At 33.4% G+C, this 14685-nt stretch overlaps 1 protein-coding gene across 2 annotated transcripts in view; it reads left to right on the forward strand.

The window, feature by feature from the left end:
- Positions 1 to 12793, forward strand: part of NADK2 (NAD kinase 2, mitochondrial) — a 46777-nt gene extending 33984 nt beyond the window's left edge. For both annotated transcript variants that reach the window (XM_008992163.5, XM_002745051.6), the window contains 4 exons: positions 5126 to 5181; positions 5915 to 5968; positions 8304 to 8427; positions 10738 to 12793. In XM_008992163.5, the coding sequence (XP_008990411.3) occupies positions 5126 to 5181; positions 5915 to 5968; positions 8304 to 8427; positions 10738 to 10876 (373 nt within the window). In that variant the 3' untranslated portion in view covers positions 10877 to 12793. The remainder of the gene's footprint in view (positions 1 to 5125; positions 5182 to 5914; positions 5969 to 8303; positions 8428 to 10737) is intronic.
- The last annotated feature ends 1892 nt before the right edge of the window (positions 12794 to 14685 follow it).

Consider the following 14685-nt stretch of genomic DNA (forward strand, 5'->3'; position numbering starts at 1 on the left):
AAATATTTTAAATAATAGGAAATGAATACAAAGTACAATTAAAAAAATAGGCTGGAGGTTTAGCATCCTATGTCCTGTTTATTCTATAACCTCCCTCTGGGTAATCTCTTCTACTTCTTGGTACATTCCACACAGATGCCTCCCAAACATACTCTCTCCTGAGTACAAACTCATATTCTAAAATTACATGGCAGGTAGGATGTTAGTAGCACTTCAGATTCAACACATCCAAAACTGAATCTATTGTCTTCAGTTTTTCTTTCTGTGTTCTTCATATTGCTTAATCCCAGAAGCATTTACCCCAAGTCCACACTCTAGAGAAAAAAAGCAAAACATGATTTCTCAAAACCTTGTTCTTACCTTTGGAGTTTTCCATTCTTCATTCTCCCCTCTATATATCCCAGTCTCTAAATCCTGTTGTTTGTACTTGTGAAGTCTTAGTCTACTTTTTTGTTTATGCTGCTGCTGCTTTGGTCCAAGCCTGCACCTTTTTAGTGAATATTCTTTGTGCCTGACCTTTTATTCTTCAGACTTTCATCTACACTACAACAGAGTGATAGTTCTAAAATGTGGATTAATCTGACTGTCTCTCTTCTCCGCTTTACAACTTCCATTGACCTCTGTTCAGATTGCTTAGTCTATCATTTGAGGCCCTTTAACATATGACCTTAGTTACCTTATTGGCCTTATTCCTGCCCTACCCTTACCCCCACCTATCGCACAGTAGAAACATCACATCTACTTGGAATTCTCAGCACACTTCTTCTCACTTGGCTTTTTATTTTTGCTCAATGCAACTTCTTCCTGCTTTGAATGCCTAAACACTCTACTTTCTATCCACTGGCTAAAAATCCAGTCTTCAAATGTCATTCTCTTTCACAAATTTTTAACACTCAGTGCTTTCATAAAGACAATGAATTAATCGTTTTTTATCCTTCCCTAACACTTTTTCTCATAGCACTATTATAGCCCTTATTACATTATTAGTTATCTAATGTGCCACTACCAAGCTAGTTAAAGCAACTTTATGGATTTGGGATGGTGACTTGAAGATTTTTTTTTCCTGCCTAATCTTTTATGTGCACAGTATCTTATATATATTCACTCAAATATTTTTTGAGTAAATGACTATATGCTCACAATTGTATGTAGCTAAAACATGCTTATCAAAGGTTTAAATTTGGACAGTTTAATTTAGAATTTTATTTCTTGTTTAGCATGACTTCTTAAACTGTTTTGCTATAAAATTTTTATAATATGTATAAGAATGAGAAAATAGTGTAATGAATTCGCACATACCAGTAGCTAGTTTCAGTAATTATCAATATATGGCCAATCTTGTTACCTCTGTATCCCTACCTATTTACTTTTGTTCTATTTATTTTGAAGTAATTTTCAGATATCATTTAATTCATAAGTATTCAATAAAAAAATCTTAGTCTTAGCCAAATAAATAGTCTTTTGGAAAAAAATAATAAGTGTCATTTTAAAAGATAGGTTAATAACTTATTTTCCTGAAGGCTGATGAGAGGAACATTTCTAAAATGAATTTTCCAATAATTGTTTGAAAAATTTAATCCTTTTAATATAAAATTATTTTGTAACCATTTCATAGATTAAACTGAACACATTACAGTTAACAGCTTTCATTTATTATGATAGCATCTTTCCTACTGAACATGCTATGCTACTTGTTGAAAACTGGAGTAAAATTAGATATAGAAATGGAAGTTTCTTTTAGAAATAGAGATTTTCTTTATCCAATATTCTTACCATAAAAAATGGGCAAAGTGGTATCACTGAGAAGAGTACTGGCCTGGGAGTTAAAAGACCTGATTAAACCATGGACTAGCTTTACAACTATGTACAAATTTCCTTGTCTGCAAAATGCAGGAATTGGAACTGATAAAATAGTAAGATTACTTTGCCTTCTGAACTTCTGTGATTCTGTTTGTTTATGTTTTGTGCATTGTAATACAAGCTATCAGTTATATAGCTCCTGCAACTTTGTACTGTGCTAGGAACTTTTATACATTAACCAATCTTTTTAAAAATCCTGGAAGAAAGTAGTCGCATCCCCATTTTATAAAGGAGTAAGTTAAGGATTAGCAAGGATAAATATTTAGGCCAAAATTATACAATAAGTGAGAGTCAGAACCTGGATATAAGCACAGGTGTGCTGGACTGCAAAATCAGTGCCCTTTTCACTGTCATTACTACTTGTGCTGCTTCACAAGGGAAGGTCAGCTTTTAAATGGAGAAGGAGAGGGGTTCTGAGCTGTTAATAGAGGTCACGTAGTTGAAAGAAGAATCACTAGGTTGTATTGAAGATTTATCAAGATAAATTTGCTAATTAATCTCAGTGAAGTAGTACTTATGCTAGAGGCAGTGGGGCTTCTGTCTGGGGAGGAGTGTAATTTTGATAGTTTTCAACCTTTCAGAGCATAAGCAATGACAGCCACTACAATGCTTTTAAAGCATTCCTTGCCTCCCACACGCACCCAGCAGTTGAGTCCTGTGTTGATGTTGCGTTTCAATAAGTATGGCTTAGATTAAAATCTCAGCCTTCTCTATGTTGCTCATTAAATTTTTCTATTATTTCCTGTGCTCTAGTATAAAAGTCTTTCTCACAAGCTGTATCTTATCCCTCCCATCTTGGTTATTCAGTCTCTTCTCTACCAGGCCCCAGGCAGCTTGCTTGCATGTAACATGTTCTCCCTTCTCCCATTACTGATGATTCTTTTGCTGTGATTGCAATTCCCATTCATCTTTTGTCCTTTTCTCTTTTAAAAAATGTAGGAAGAGAAGGGAAGCCTAGGAGCCAGAGGGTCTGGGGGAAAGCTATATATTTCTATACATTAATAATTTTTGTTTTTATCATACTACATCTCTGAGCACATATTTTGTTCCAAGCTAATTAGTTGATCTTGTTTAATTCTCACAAATACTCTGGAAGTAGTTGATTTTATTTTCATTAGTAGAATCCAGAAGGTCTCATAGGTTAACTGACTTTCCTAAAGCTATATGGCTAATAAATGGTATAGTTGTGATTTAAATTTTAAACTTTACCGTAAACCATAGACCCCTGAAGAATCACTGGAAAGAAAATATTAGAATAGTCTGTTTTTCTCTTTTAATTCTTGATAGAGAGGGGCTTGTTTTCTTGTATGAAATTCTTTAATTAGTCTTTGCTTTCAATATGAAACGTGGAAATGTGTGATTCAGGGTTAGCAATTTGTTATAAAAGATAAACCACCAATCTCAGTGGCTTCACACAGTATGAGTCTATTTCTTGTAAAGTCTGCAGTGTAATTGGCAAGTGGCTCTCCTGTAAGTGGTTATTCAGGGAGCCAGGGTCCTTCCATCACATGGCTCTGCCACCTTCTAAACATAGCTCCTCCAGTTGCTTTGCTACAGAAGGTAGAAGAGCATGGAGGATGCCCATGGGAGGCTGTGAGCCAGGCTTTGAAGTATTGTTCATCATGTCCACTCTGATTCCATTAGCTACAACTCAGTCACGTGACTATATGGCATGAAGGGCTAGAAAATAAATCTATGCATTCAGGAAGAAAAACAGGTTTGGGGAATAGCTATTCCATCTCTGCATCTCCAAAAATTCTTCCACATGACATGGGATATAGGGGTGATATTACATAACAAATGTCTCTGAATTGTCCCATTATCATGTCAGTTCCCTGTTCAGTGGGGAATAACATTTACTGTATACACTGGGAGAAGTACTGCAGAGCCAGATCACTGTATGTTTCAGTTAGTTTCTTCTTAAGATTGTTCTCAGTCCTTTTTCTCCTTACATGCTGTACTACCAGACTTAATTAAGAATGAAGATGTGTTTTTAGGAGACAGAGTTTTAGTAGTTGATGAAGATGTGATACACAGTTTGCTTCCAGTTTGGTAGTAGAGGATATGTCTGATTTTAAATGAGAATTCTTAGAATGGTGAAGGTTGTAAACCTAAGAAAAAAGTCATGCTTTTGCTTTTCTCCAAACGTGAATAGTATAGGGTTAGCAGGTATAAGAATATCTCCTACTCTCCCTTCCCCATAGAGTTAAGAACCAATGATTTAGGTTTAGAGTTCTGTTGACTCATAGGTTATTCCTGTTGCTTGGGATTATCTATTAAGATCATGTATGAAAAGTTATGAGGCAGTAGAATAATTCAAAATTACTGGGAATATATATATTTTTATGTATATATTTTATTTAGATATATGTTTTAAAAATGACCTTTTCTTAGTAATCTTTATAGACCCCAGGACAGAACTGTTTTGAACAGTTATCCATGTTTGTATTAATGCTTGTTTTTTAGTGGTTAAGCAAGGCATTGCACATGTAAAATATTTCTTACCTTCAAGCAAACTATTTTATAATTTAAAGAATACTTGCCTATGTTAAAAAGTACAAAAATGTATACAGCAAAAAGCTAGTCTCCCTTTCATTTCATATCTCTAGTACTTCTACATTCATATTCTGTATTCATAGTACTTCTAGTAGATTCTAGTACTTCCTAGTACTTCTACGTTCATCTCTACAGTCATACTATATATATATATATATATATATATATATATACTATATATATATAGTATATATATATATTTGTTTTTAAAGTGAAACAAATATATACACTGCACAATGCCTTTTGTTTTTTAACTTAATATTTTGGTCATCCCTACATATCAGCACATATATTTGTGTTATTTTAAATATCATGAGTAGTTATATTTAATCAACTTTCTATGGATACATATTTGAGTTGTCCTGCTGTTATAAACAGGTTTTCAGCTAATATTTTTTAACCTATCTTTTGTATTGTAGTTGGAATTGTTTTTCAGGTTAAGTTACTAGATTGAAGAGCATGTTCATTTTAATTTTGATAGTGCATAATTACTCTCCAACGGCAATATCTCTGTTCCCATCAGTGTAAGAAAATATTTGTCTCATCATATCCATATTAGTACATTATTTACCAGTTTTTAACTTTGTTCATTTAGAACTTTTTCCAGTTACTTTTTAAGAATTATTTATATTTTGAGTAGGTTGTTCCTTTTTGATTTTTAGCATGTTTTTAGAATTAAAACTAAGAATTATGTGATTTTTGTTTCTAGGTCATTCAATATTAACAGGGTTGCAACTCAGGCTGTAGAAGATGTTTTAAATATTGGTGAGTACCAAAACAGTATTACAGTAGTCCCCTCTTATCTGCAGGGTATATATTCCAGAACCTCCAGTGGATAATGAAACCTTGGATAGTACCAAACCCTTAAATCATTAATTCCTTTTTCCTTCTGCACAATATCACTGATAGAAGATTCATATATCTGATTGTAGATGTTAGCAACCTCAGCATATGAACTTTTCTTTTGAGAACTTTCACCTTTTCATGCAAAGGAAGCATTTTATGGCTTCTATTTGGTATATCTGATTTGCCAACATCACTACTTGTGCCTTGGAGCCATTATTAAGTTAAATAAGGGTTACTTAAACACAAGCACTATGATACTATGATAGTTGATCTAATAACCAAGTCAGCTACTAAGTGACTAATGGACCAGTAGCATATACATAATGGTAAGCTGGGCAGAAGGACGACTCACATCCCAGGTGGGTTAAAGCAGGACTGTGTGAGATTTCACCATGCTACTCAGAATGATGTGCAATTTAAAACATAAATTGTTGATTTCTATAATTTTTCCATGTAATATTTTTTGTATCATGGTTGTCTGCTGGTAACTGAAACTGGAAGAAAGTGACAGCGTGGAAAGTGAAAGTGCTAATGGGGGGTACTGTTTACTAATAATGTATACATGTTATTTTATATTAGCTGTTGTTATATAACATATATATTTGTAACATATATAAATTTTAATCATGATACTTTACTCCTTTTTCAATAGCAAATCGACAAGGTAATTTGAGTCTTCCATTGAACAGAGAATTGGTAGAGAAAGGTCAGTGACAAATGATAATAATCCATAACAGTTTAGTTCTGTTTCAGTTTTGAGAATGATAGTGCGAAGTGTTGTTTAATTAGCAAAGTACTTTTTTTGGACTCAAACATGCTTTTAATACAGTATCCCCTTAAGTATTTTTAAGCAATATAAGGATTAAAGTTGGATTTTTGTTGTGATTTTTAGTTAACCCTGAAATATAACTCTTAAGTCAAAGCAGTATAACTGGAAAAAATGTCCTGGGGGATAGGAAATTACAGAAAAATCTTTATCTCACAAATAGGAAATGCATACCTAAATTCAGTATGCCATTAATATCAATATCCTCTGAATGAGAATTCACTGAGCTATAGTGCTTATTTTCTTATTCATGCAAATATTCTTTTAACATTCTCCTCCCTAGTTTTGCCTGATTACCTCACAATTCCTTTAAGAGAATTAGTGCTGTTAGAGCAAGAATACTTACCAAGAAATCTGAAATCGTAGGTTCCAGTCCCAGATCTAATACTTCAGCTGTGAAACTTGGGCAAGGCTACGTTCCTCCACAATTGTTAAAAGAGGGGGTTGAAGTAGATCATCTAGCTGGTGTTACTAGGAGTTCTTTAAATGTATTCTTTAAATTTTATTTTTTAAAAATTAAATTTTTAAACTGAAAAACACATTCATTTGATTTGCACAGCAGATTGTAACACACTGAAAGTCTACTTATCTATCAAGATCATTTTTGTACAAACTTCAAATTAAAGCTTTTTTTTTGCTATCTCCATTCAAGAATATCCTAAAATGTCAAGGTAAATTGTTTTTTAAAAAACCCCAAAAGCAAACGTGTTTATAGTTACATCTACCTACCTACTATGTAAGGATTTTCTCAATATATATGACAAACAGCATATAGACAAAGTGAATATTAACACATGTAAGACTGCAGCTGTCATCCATAAACACAAATGCTTGGATTTACCAGAACAGCCTTATTCTCATCGGTTACCTTAAAATGAGGTAGCAATACCTTTTAACCCAATACAATATTTTAACAGTGTCACTTTGTCTTTACTGTTAGATTTCCACATAAGACTTCCTTTGTTGGAGGGACAGTTTGCCTCTAAAACAGTTTGAAAACAGGAACAAATCTCTCAAGCCCCGTTCAGCCTTCTAAAATGGATTCTGGTCTCCTTTACTCAGTTTGAGGCCTACAAGATTATGTTAATCATGGTTAATGAGTTAGCTCCAGCATTAAATCTGTATCAAAGGAAAGTTAGGCACATATAGTGATTGCTTCTTAATTATGTAATTCAACTTAAAACATATATAAAATAACTGAAATTTATGTCAGGTATCTATATAAATTAAGAGTATATTTTATTTCATATATATATATATATTATATGTATGTGATTTTCTTCTTTTAATAAACATACCAAAGCTTTATTTTAATGAATGTTACTCCTTTCAAGATTTGACTGTCTTCAGAAGCAATAGTGAATGCCAGTGGTGCAATCACAGTTACAGATACTTCTGAAAGTACTCTTTTGAAATTTTCTTCAAAACTAGCATGCTTTTTTGTGATGTGTTCTCATGGAGCCAAATTTTTATTTTTGTGAGTGAATTAGATTGATTTTTTTTAAAGTTGGTAATCCAAGTGAAACTTTCATAAATAAGATAGATTATCTGACAGTCTTTTAATTTTTTTAATATAGTACTGAACTAAAGTTTTTTTCAAGCCTGGTATCTTTGTAGTTTTCTCAACCAATTTGTGCTTTGTATTTCAGCCCTCATATGCCTCTTGGTTAGAGAGAAAGCAGGTCCCAAAGATTTCTAAAAATATCTTGAGTAATGGCAGGCATATTAGAGAAAGGATATTGCCTGTCATTGTTTGAGACTGCATTTTATATCAAGCCTTTTTGCTTATTGTCATAGCTACGAGCTCTTTGACATGGTATTTTGGAAAGTACTTGGCAGGACAATATGGCACCTCAGGTTCATGTTTTGAGTGCATCTATCTAGTTCCTCTATTGTTTAATTACAAGCTTTGTAGCTAGTGTTTTGTTTTTTTTTTTTCCTTTTTCCCCAATTGTACCTATTTCTACTGTATTGTGGGTGATTTATGTTTCTCAGGGCAAATCATGATACATAGTTCTTATTTATAAGGTTTTTTTCTTACTGGTTTTAATGGAATATGTGTCAGAAGTTTCAAGAAACTTGTTCCCAAATAGACTTTTGGAACATAATTAATTTTAAATGGGGCATGGCATCTATTATTTTTTGTTTTGCACTTCTCAGAAGTGACCATCTTTTATTGAATGTGCTAATATATTTTTGTTGTTGTTGTTTGAAGTAACAAATGAATATAATGAATCACTGCTCTACAGTCCAGAAGAACCAAAAATACTTTTCAGTATTCGAGAACCAATAGCAAATAGAGTTTTCTCAAGCAGTCGTCAGCGTTGTTTCTCCTCAAAGTAAGCATCCTTGGTCTGACTTGTGACTGTTTTCATCCCTTTCATTGCTACTAAGCACACTTGGCTTGAAAAATATTTAATTTCATTAAATTTTCTCATTCAAACTTAATCTAGCAGGAAAAGTAAACCTGTGAAAGTAACAAGGTATCATGCTAACCTGGCTAAAATCATATTTTCTTATACACTTATTGTGCCATTTTAGAGAAGCTAAAACTTAAGTGACTATAAAGGGTCCAGTTATTTCAGTGATTTGTTGGTTTTTAAAAATGAATAAACACAGATAGAAAACTTTGATTGCATAGCAGTACACATTTAGAATAATATTTATTTCTTTTAGGTTTTCCCTAAAAGTGACCTCCCACCTATTGAATTTGTTTCATTTTACTTTTTAGGAGACAGGATATTAAAAAAATGGATATAATTCTTATTTTGTAAAGGTTCCCCAATTTTCCAAATTAACAAGAAAATCTGTAATTCCAAGAAAATATCATCTCTCTCATGGCAAGGAGAAAACAGTTTGAGCTATTAGAAATTGCTGACCTTAGTGTACATGTTTTCTACATTTTCCCCCAGGTTTGTCACAAATGAGGAACTTTATCTTAAAATTCATGTTGTCATTTGAGAGTTAATTTTGATTATTCCATAGATGTGTACTCAGTTTAAGTGAGACTACAAAGACTCCTTCAAAGATATATACTATTTATATTTAAATTTTTGCGGCTGGGCATGGTGGCTTACACCTGTAATCCCAACACTTTGGGAGGCCGAGGCAGGTGGATCATGAGGTCAGGAAATCGAGACCATCCCGGCCAACATGACAAAACCCTGTCTCTACTAAAAATACAAAAAAAAATTAGCTGGGCGTGGTGGTGCACCCCTGTAGTCCCACCTACTCGGGAGGCTGAGGCAGAATTGCTTTAACTCAGGAGGTGGAGATTGCAGTGAGCCGAGATAGCACCACTGCACTACAGCCTTGGCTGTAGTGCAAAAGATTGACATATTAAACTACACTAGAATTAAGAACTGCCAGTAATCAAAAGATACTATTAAGGAGAAAAAAAAAGGCAGAGTGAGAAAGATATTTCAGGACCTATATCCAGCAGTGGGCTCATAGCCAAAATATTTAGCATATGAAAATTCCTACTGACAATAAGAAAAAGGCAGGCAACATGATAGAAAAATGGCCAATGTCAGGTATTTCACAAAAGGTGATATTCAGATGGCTAATAAACATATGGAAAAGATGATTGACCTTATGATTCATCTGAGAAATGCTAATTAAAACCACGTAATACCCATGCCATATACACCCGGCAGAATGGCTAGGGTACCAATTGTTGGCAAGGAGGAGTAACTACAACTTTCATATAATTTTTCTTAGGAATATATAGCTTGGAAAACTGTTTGGCAATTACTTAGCAAACCTGGACATAGCATACATGGTGACCCGCTACTTCCCCTTTGAGATATATATCCAACAGAAATGTATGCACCAGCAGAAAGATGTGCACAAAACATTCAAGAATATTCATAGCAGCTCTACTGCCAGTAGCCAAAAATCCAAATGTCCATGAATAGTAGGAGAGACATAAATTTTGGTATTTTCCTACAGTAGAAGTGTTTACATACAGCATTGAAAATGAACACACCACACTACTACTACTACATGTAATAACATGGATGAATTTCACAAACATACTATTGAGCAAAAGAAGACAGATACCACTTTGCATATTATATTCTTCCATTTATATAAAGCCCAAGAACAGACAAAGCTATTACTACAAGAGTGATAGAAATTAGGAAGCTATTATTACAAAGTGATAGAAATTAGAAGGGTATGCTGGAGGAGGGAGCAGCGATAGTGACTGGGAGAGGGCAGTGAGGGAGCTTCCAGCAAGCTGGGTAACAGCTGATTCCTGAGTTGGGTGATCATTACATAAGTGTGTTCATTGAACTGTACATTAATAATTTGGGTTTATACCTGTATACATAATTACATGTACCCAACTCTTCTGTATATGTGTATACTTAAGTAAAAATTTTACATGAAAATAGTTAACACTCTTGTTCAATACTTAAAATATTTGTAATGTAATTCAACATTCAATCATATGAACATTTACATTTTGAGATCTTCATAATATACCTATATTTACACAGTCACTAATTTTCTCATACCAGAGAACAACTTTTTAAAATGGAAGCCAAATGATCTGCTAGGTTAGGTTAAAAGTCAGGATTAAAATAATCTATTACTTAAGATTAAGAAAACTATTACTTTTTAATGAGATATTTCCTTCTACCTAGGGTTTGTGTCCGTTCTCGTTGTTGGGACGCCTGTATGGTTGTGGATGGAGGAACTTCTTTTGAGTTTAATGATGGTGCTATTGCTTCAATGATGATCAATAAAGAAGATGAGCTTCGAACTGTGCTTCTAGAACAGTGAAGGATTTCCTCATGACAAATGATTACTGGAGAAAATATTTTTACTTCAGAAACAGACTGCCAATCATAAAGTGACATTTTTTTGGTTATTGTTGAGACTGCTTGCCTGTGGGCTCAGAAGTGAGATTTGCATTATTCTTCTGGTGGATTCTGATAGAAAAAAGACATTCACTGTGTAAGAAAATGGATGAACTGAACTAATTAGAATTGATACCAGTGAAATTTTTATATTGCTTACAGTCGGTAACCAAGAGTACTGATATCTTTTTAAATTTAGAGGGCCAGGCTTAAATAAAGGACTAAATATTTAGGATTTGAAATTTAACTGTATAAGTGTTTTTTCCTTCCTTTCCTCCTAATTGTGGAATTGTCAGAACTGACCACATATCATTTGATTAGTGCATATTTTTTATAGTCCCTGAAAATAAAGATTTTGAAAAAATTTTGATGGAGAATTTTGATAAATCCTGACATTGACCTAATTGAAATAGGTAAATGTGTTTGTATATGTGCTAATAATTTTCTAATTTCAAAACACAATGATGTTATGACTCTATTGATTTAAAAATTTAATCATTTTTGAAATTATAGATGAATGCTTTTGACTTCATTCTGTTTAATTTCAGCAGTGCTGGTGAAATAATATATCAGAACAAATCATGATGCTGTTACAAATGTATTAGTTATCCAGTAAGTGTTTTAAGTCAAGTTTTAAAAAATGATATGATTCGTACAGGTTTCTTCCATCTTTAAAATGCTCAAACATGGATTCAGGGACTAAAAGGATAAACTGTTTAGACATTTTCTATTAGGAGTTTGGTAAAATATTGTAAAAATATTTTTACCTGTTAGGAATATTATAAGAATGGATTCTTTAATAAATATGTAAAACTATTATAAAAATAATTTTGGAATTGCCTTATTAGTATTGTGATTTTCACCTAGCTTATATTCCAAGTTTTACAGAATAGCTTTTAGGATAAAATGTTACGGTTTTCTTTTTTTTCTCATTATCAGAATTTATTTTTGGAGGAAATTATTATCTTATTCTTGATCTACTTATAGTAAGTAATCCTAGAATTTTTGCCAAAAGATCCTGTCATTGCATAATGAAACAGTTGGTATTCTTGTGCCATTGTTCAAAGTCATGTGTTTCTTTCATTTGCTGCTGAAAATTGCTGTTCAATCATTGACAAATATTTATTGATTACCCACTCTGTGCCATGTGCTGGATATGTTGATGAATGAAAGACTCTATCCTTATGCAATTTGAGTCTCATGGGCTCAAAAGTAAATAATATGAAAGCTAGATGGATAGTCAAATTGAGTGCTTTTAGTTTTGCCAGTATTTAACATGTTCTTATCAATTTTTAAAAATAAATGTTAATGTACAAAGTTAATCAGGTTTTGATGTGTATCCAGAGGAATCAATTTTCTTAAAGTATCTACAGAGACATTCATAGCAAAGAATTTATGACATCAGATAGAAATAAATTAGTGTTTTCCCAGAGCTAGATCTAGTTTCTGGCTTATTTTTTTGTTTTTAATGACATACATAAGAATACCACTTTATAAAAAAGCTCTACACTATAGAAACTCCCCGAACAGGCTTAAAATACCTTCTTGAAGAAAAAATGCCAACTCCATCCTTAATCTCAAGGAAATCTGATTGTCCAAACAGATCTGTTAATATGTACCATATTAATAGATAACTTGATGTGTAAAATTATAAGCCATATTTTAAAAGGTTTTTAAAAATAATGGGCTTCATTTATGATATAATTTCTAACATTTCTGCTTGTGGTGGGGATTTATTTGTAAGAATGAGAGGCAAAGGATGTTAGCATAGCAAAAATATTTTCATGAGTGAGTTAACTTTTAATGATAACCCTATGTGAATAAAATTACACCACTGTTACCTCTTCTTTTGAACATTTATTTCCTTAACTCTCAAGGGGTCATTATTTGAAAACTAGTTATCACAAAGTGTTATGTTTCAGAAATGTTTCCCCACTGCTGTGCATTATTCTGTGCCCTGTTGAATTCATTCACAACATTTGACATAGAATGATTAGTTATTAAATCAGAGGATGAAGTGCATACCTGTCAATGTAGGCTCTTCAGATAATTTTGACTTAATATTTTTGATGCTTATTGCGTATTTACATTCGTGGCTCCTATACATTAAGTTATATTACATGTTTTACTACTTTGATTTCACTTTTTAATAAGCAGAAAGAGCCAGCTAACAAATTTTTATTGTAAAATGTTGAGTTGAAAAAGTTGTCAAATACAAGTTTGATACATTATATATTGCTCAGTTGTAAAAATAATGTACATTTAGAATTTAAATCAGTTACCTTCACTCCATTGTACCATTTTTTTTTTTTTTTGAGCCAGTCTTGATCAGGCACCAGGCTGGAGTGCAGTGGCACGATCTCAGCTCACTGCAGCCTCTGCCTACTGGGTTCAAACAATTCTGCCTCAGCCTCCCCAGTAGCTGGGACTACAGGTGCACGCCACCATGCCCAGCTAATTTTTGTATTGTTTTAGTAGAGACGGGGTTTCACCATGTTGGCCAGGATGGTCTCGATCTCTTGACCTTGTGATCCGCCCGCCTTGGCCTCTCAGAGTGCTGGGATTACAGGCGTGAGCCACCACGCCCAGCCCCACTGTACCAATATTATTTATGCATCCTTATACTTAAGAACAGCATCTACCAAGACAATTGTGCAAAAAAATTCCAGGGATATTGCAACACCTAAATAAAATGGTGGGGGACATAAGGGTAAATGTACTAATGAATTGCTAAAGAATAGTTCACTTTTATTTTGTCAAAGGCAGTTTATTCTTGACCCTGAAAAATATGCAGGGAATTAGGGCATAAGTCAGTGACAAGGCTTATTAAAGTTTCTACATTAAGAAAGGTATGAAAAGTTTTTAAGTCTTACAGAATTTAAGACCATTTTTTTAAAGAAAATCACTGACTAAACAAGCTAAAGTAGAAAAGCATATTTTACGTTTTAATCTGTATACCTTAAATACAGTGATTTTGATGCTCAGAATTACAATTTAGATATTCTGGTATTTAGAGAAATGTAAAAAGCATTTTAACATTTAGATTTGCTAAAACATAAAGCAGTTATGTTTTGAGTTATCCATAAAAGTAGTACAGGCTTTTAAGGCTTTGACCTGTATCTAGAAGGATTATAGTCTCTCGGTGAAGAAAACTTTGACTTCCTGGAATATTTGGCTAGGTGGGGAAGAACAGTAAAGAAAGAGGAAGTTGCCTTTTTGCTTGTTCCATGGTTAGGGTATGCAATGACAAGAGGTTTCTATCTAGTTTGTCCAGTCTCTAGACTACTTGCCTTTCTTTCCTCATAGGCTCTGCATCTTTCCCTGTGCTATTTATACACAGTATCCTGCACATTGTAGTTGGTCAATAAATGTTGAAGTGTAATTGGGTTCACCAGGTTTAAAAAGCACTTTATGCAGACATAAAGTTTTGCACTTGGCTAGTGTCTCTCATGTCTCTGGAGCTTGTGGATAGGGTCTATTAGAGAGGAATCAAGAGCCCAAGAGGAGGTAAAGTGGCAGGAGTGAAAACGAAACACAGGTATGTTTCTGAATGGAAGAACAGATTACTTATCAAGTGTCTCCTTGCTAAAAAAGAGAACTTAATGATAAAAGCCTCTGGAGCAGTTTCTCAACACTGACACTATTGACGTTTTGTCCAAACAATTCCTTGTTGTTGGGGGGCTGTCCTGTTTTAGGAAGGTTAGCAACATCCTTAGCCTCTATTGCCTATAT

This window comes from Callithrix jacchus, chromosome 2 (assembly GCF_049354715.1).
Source record: "Callithrix jacchus isolate 240 chromosome 2, calJac240_pri, whole genome shotgun sequence".
Lineage (NCBI taxonomy): Eukaryota > Metazoa > Chordata > Mammalia > Primates > Cebidae > Callithrix > Callithrix jacchus.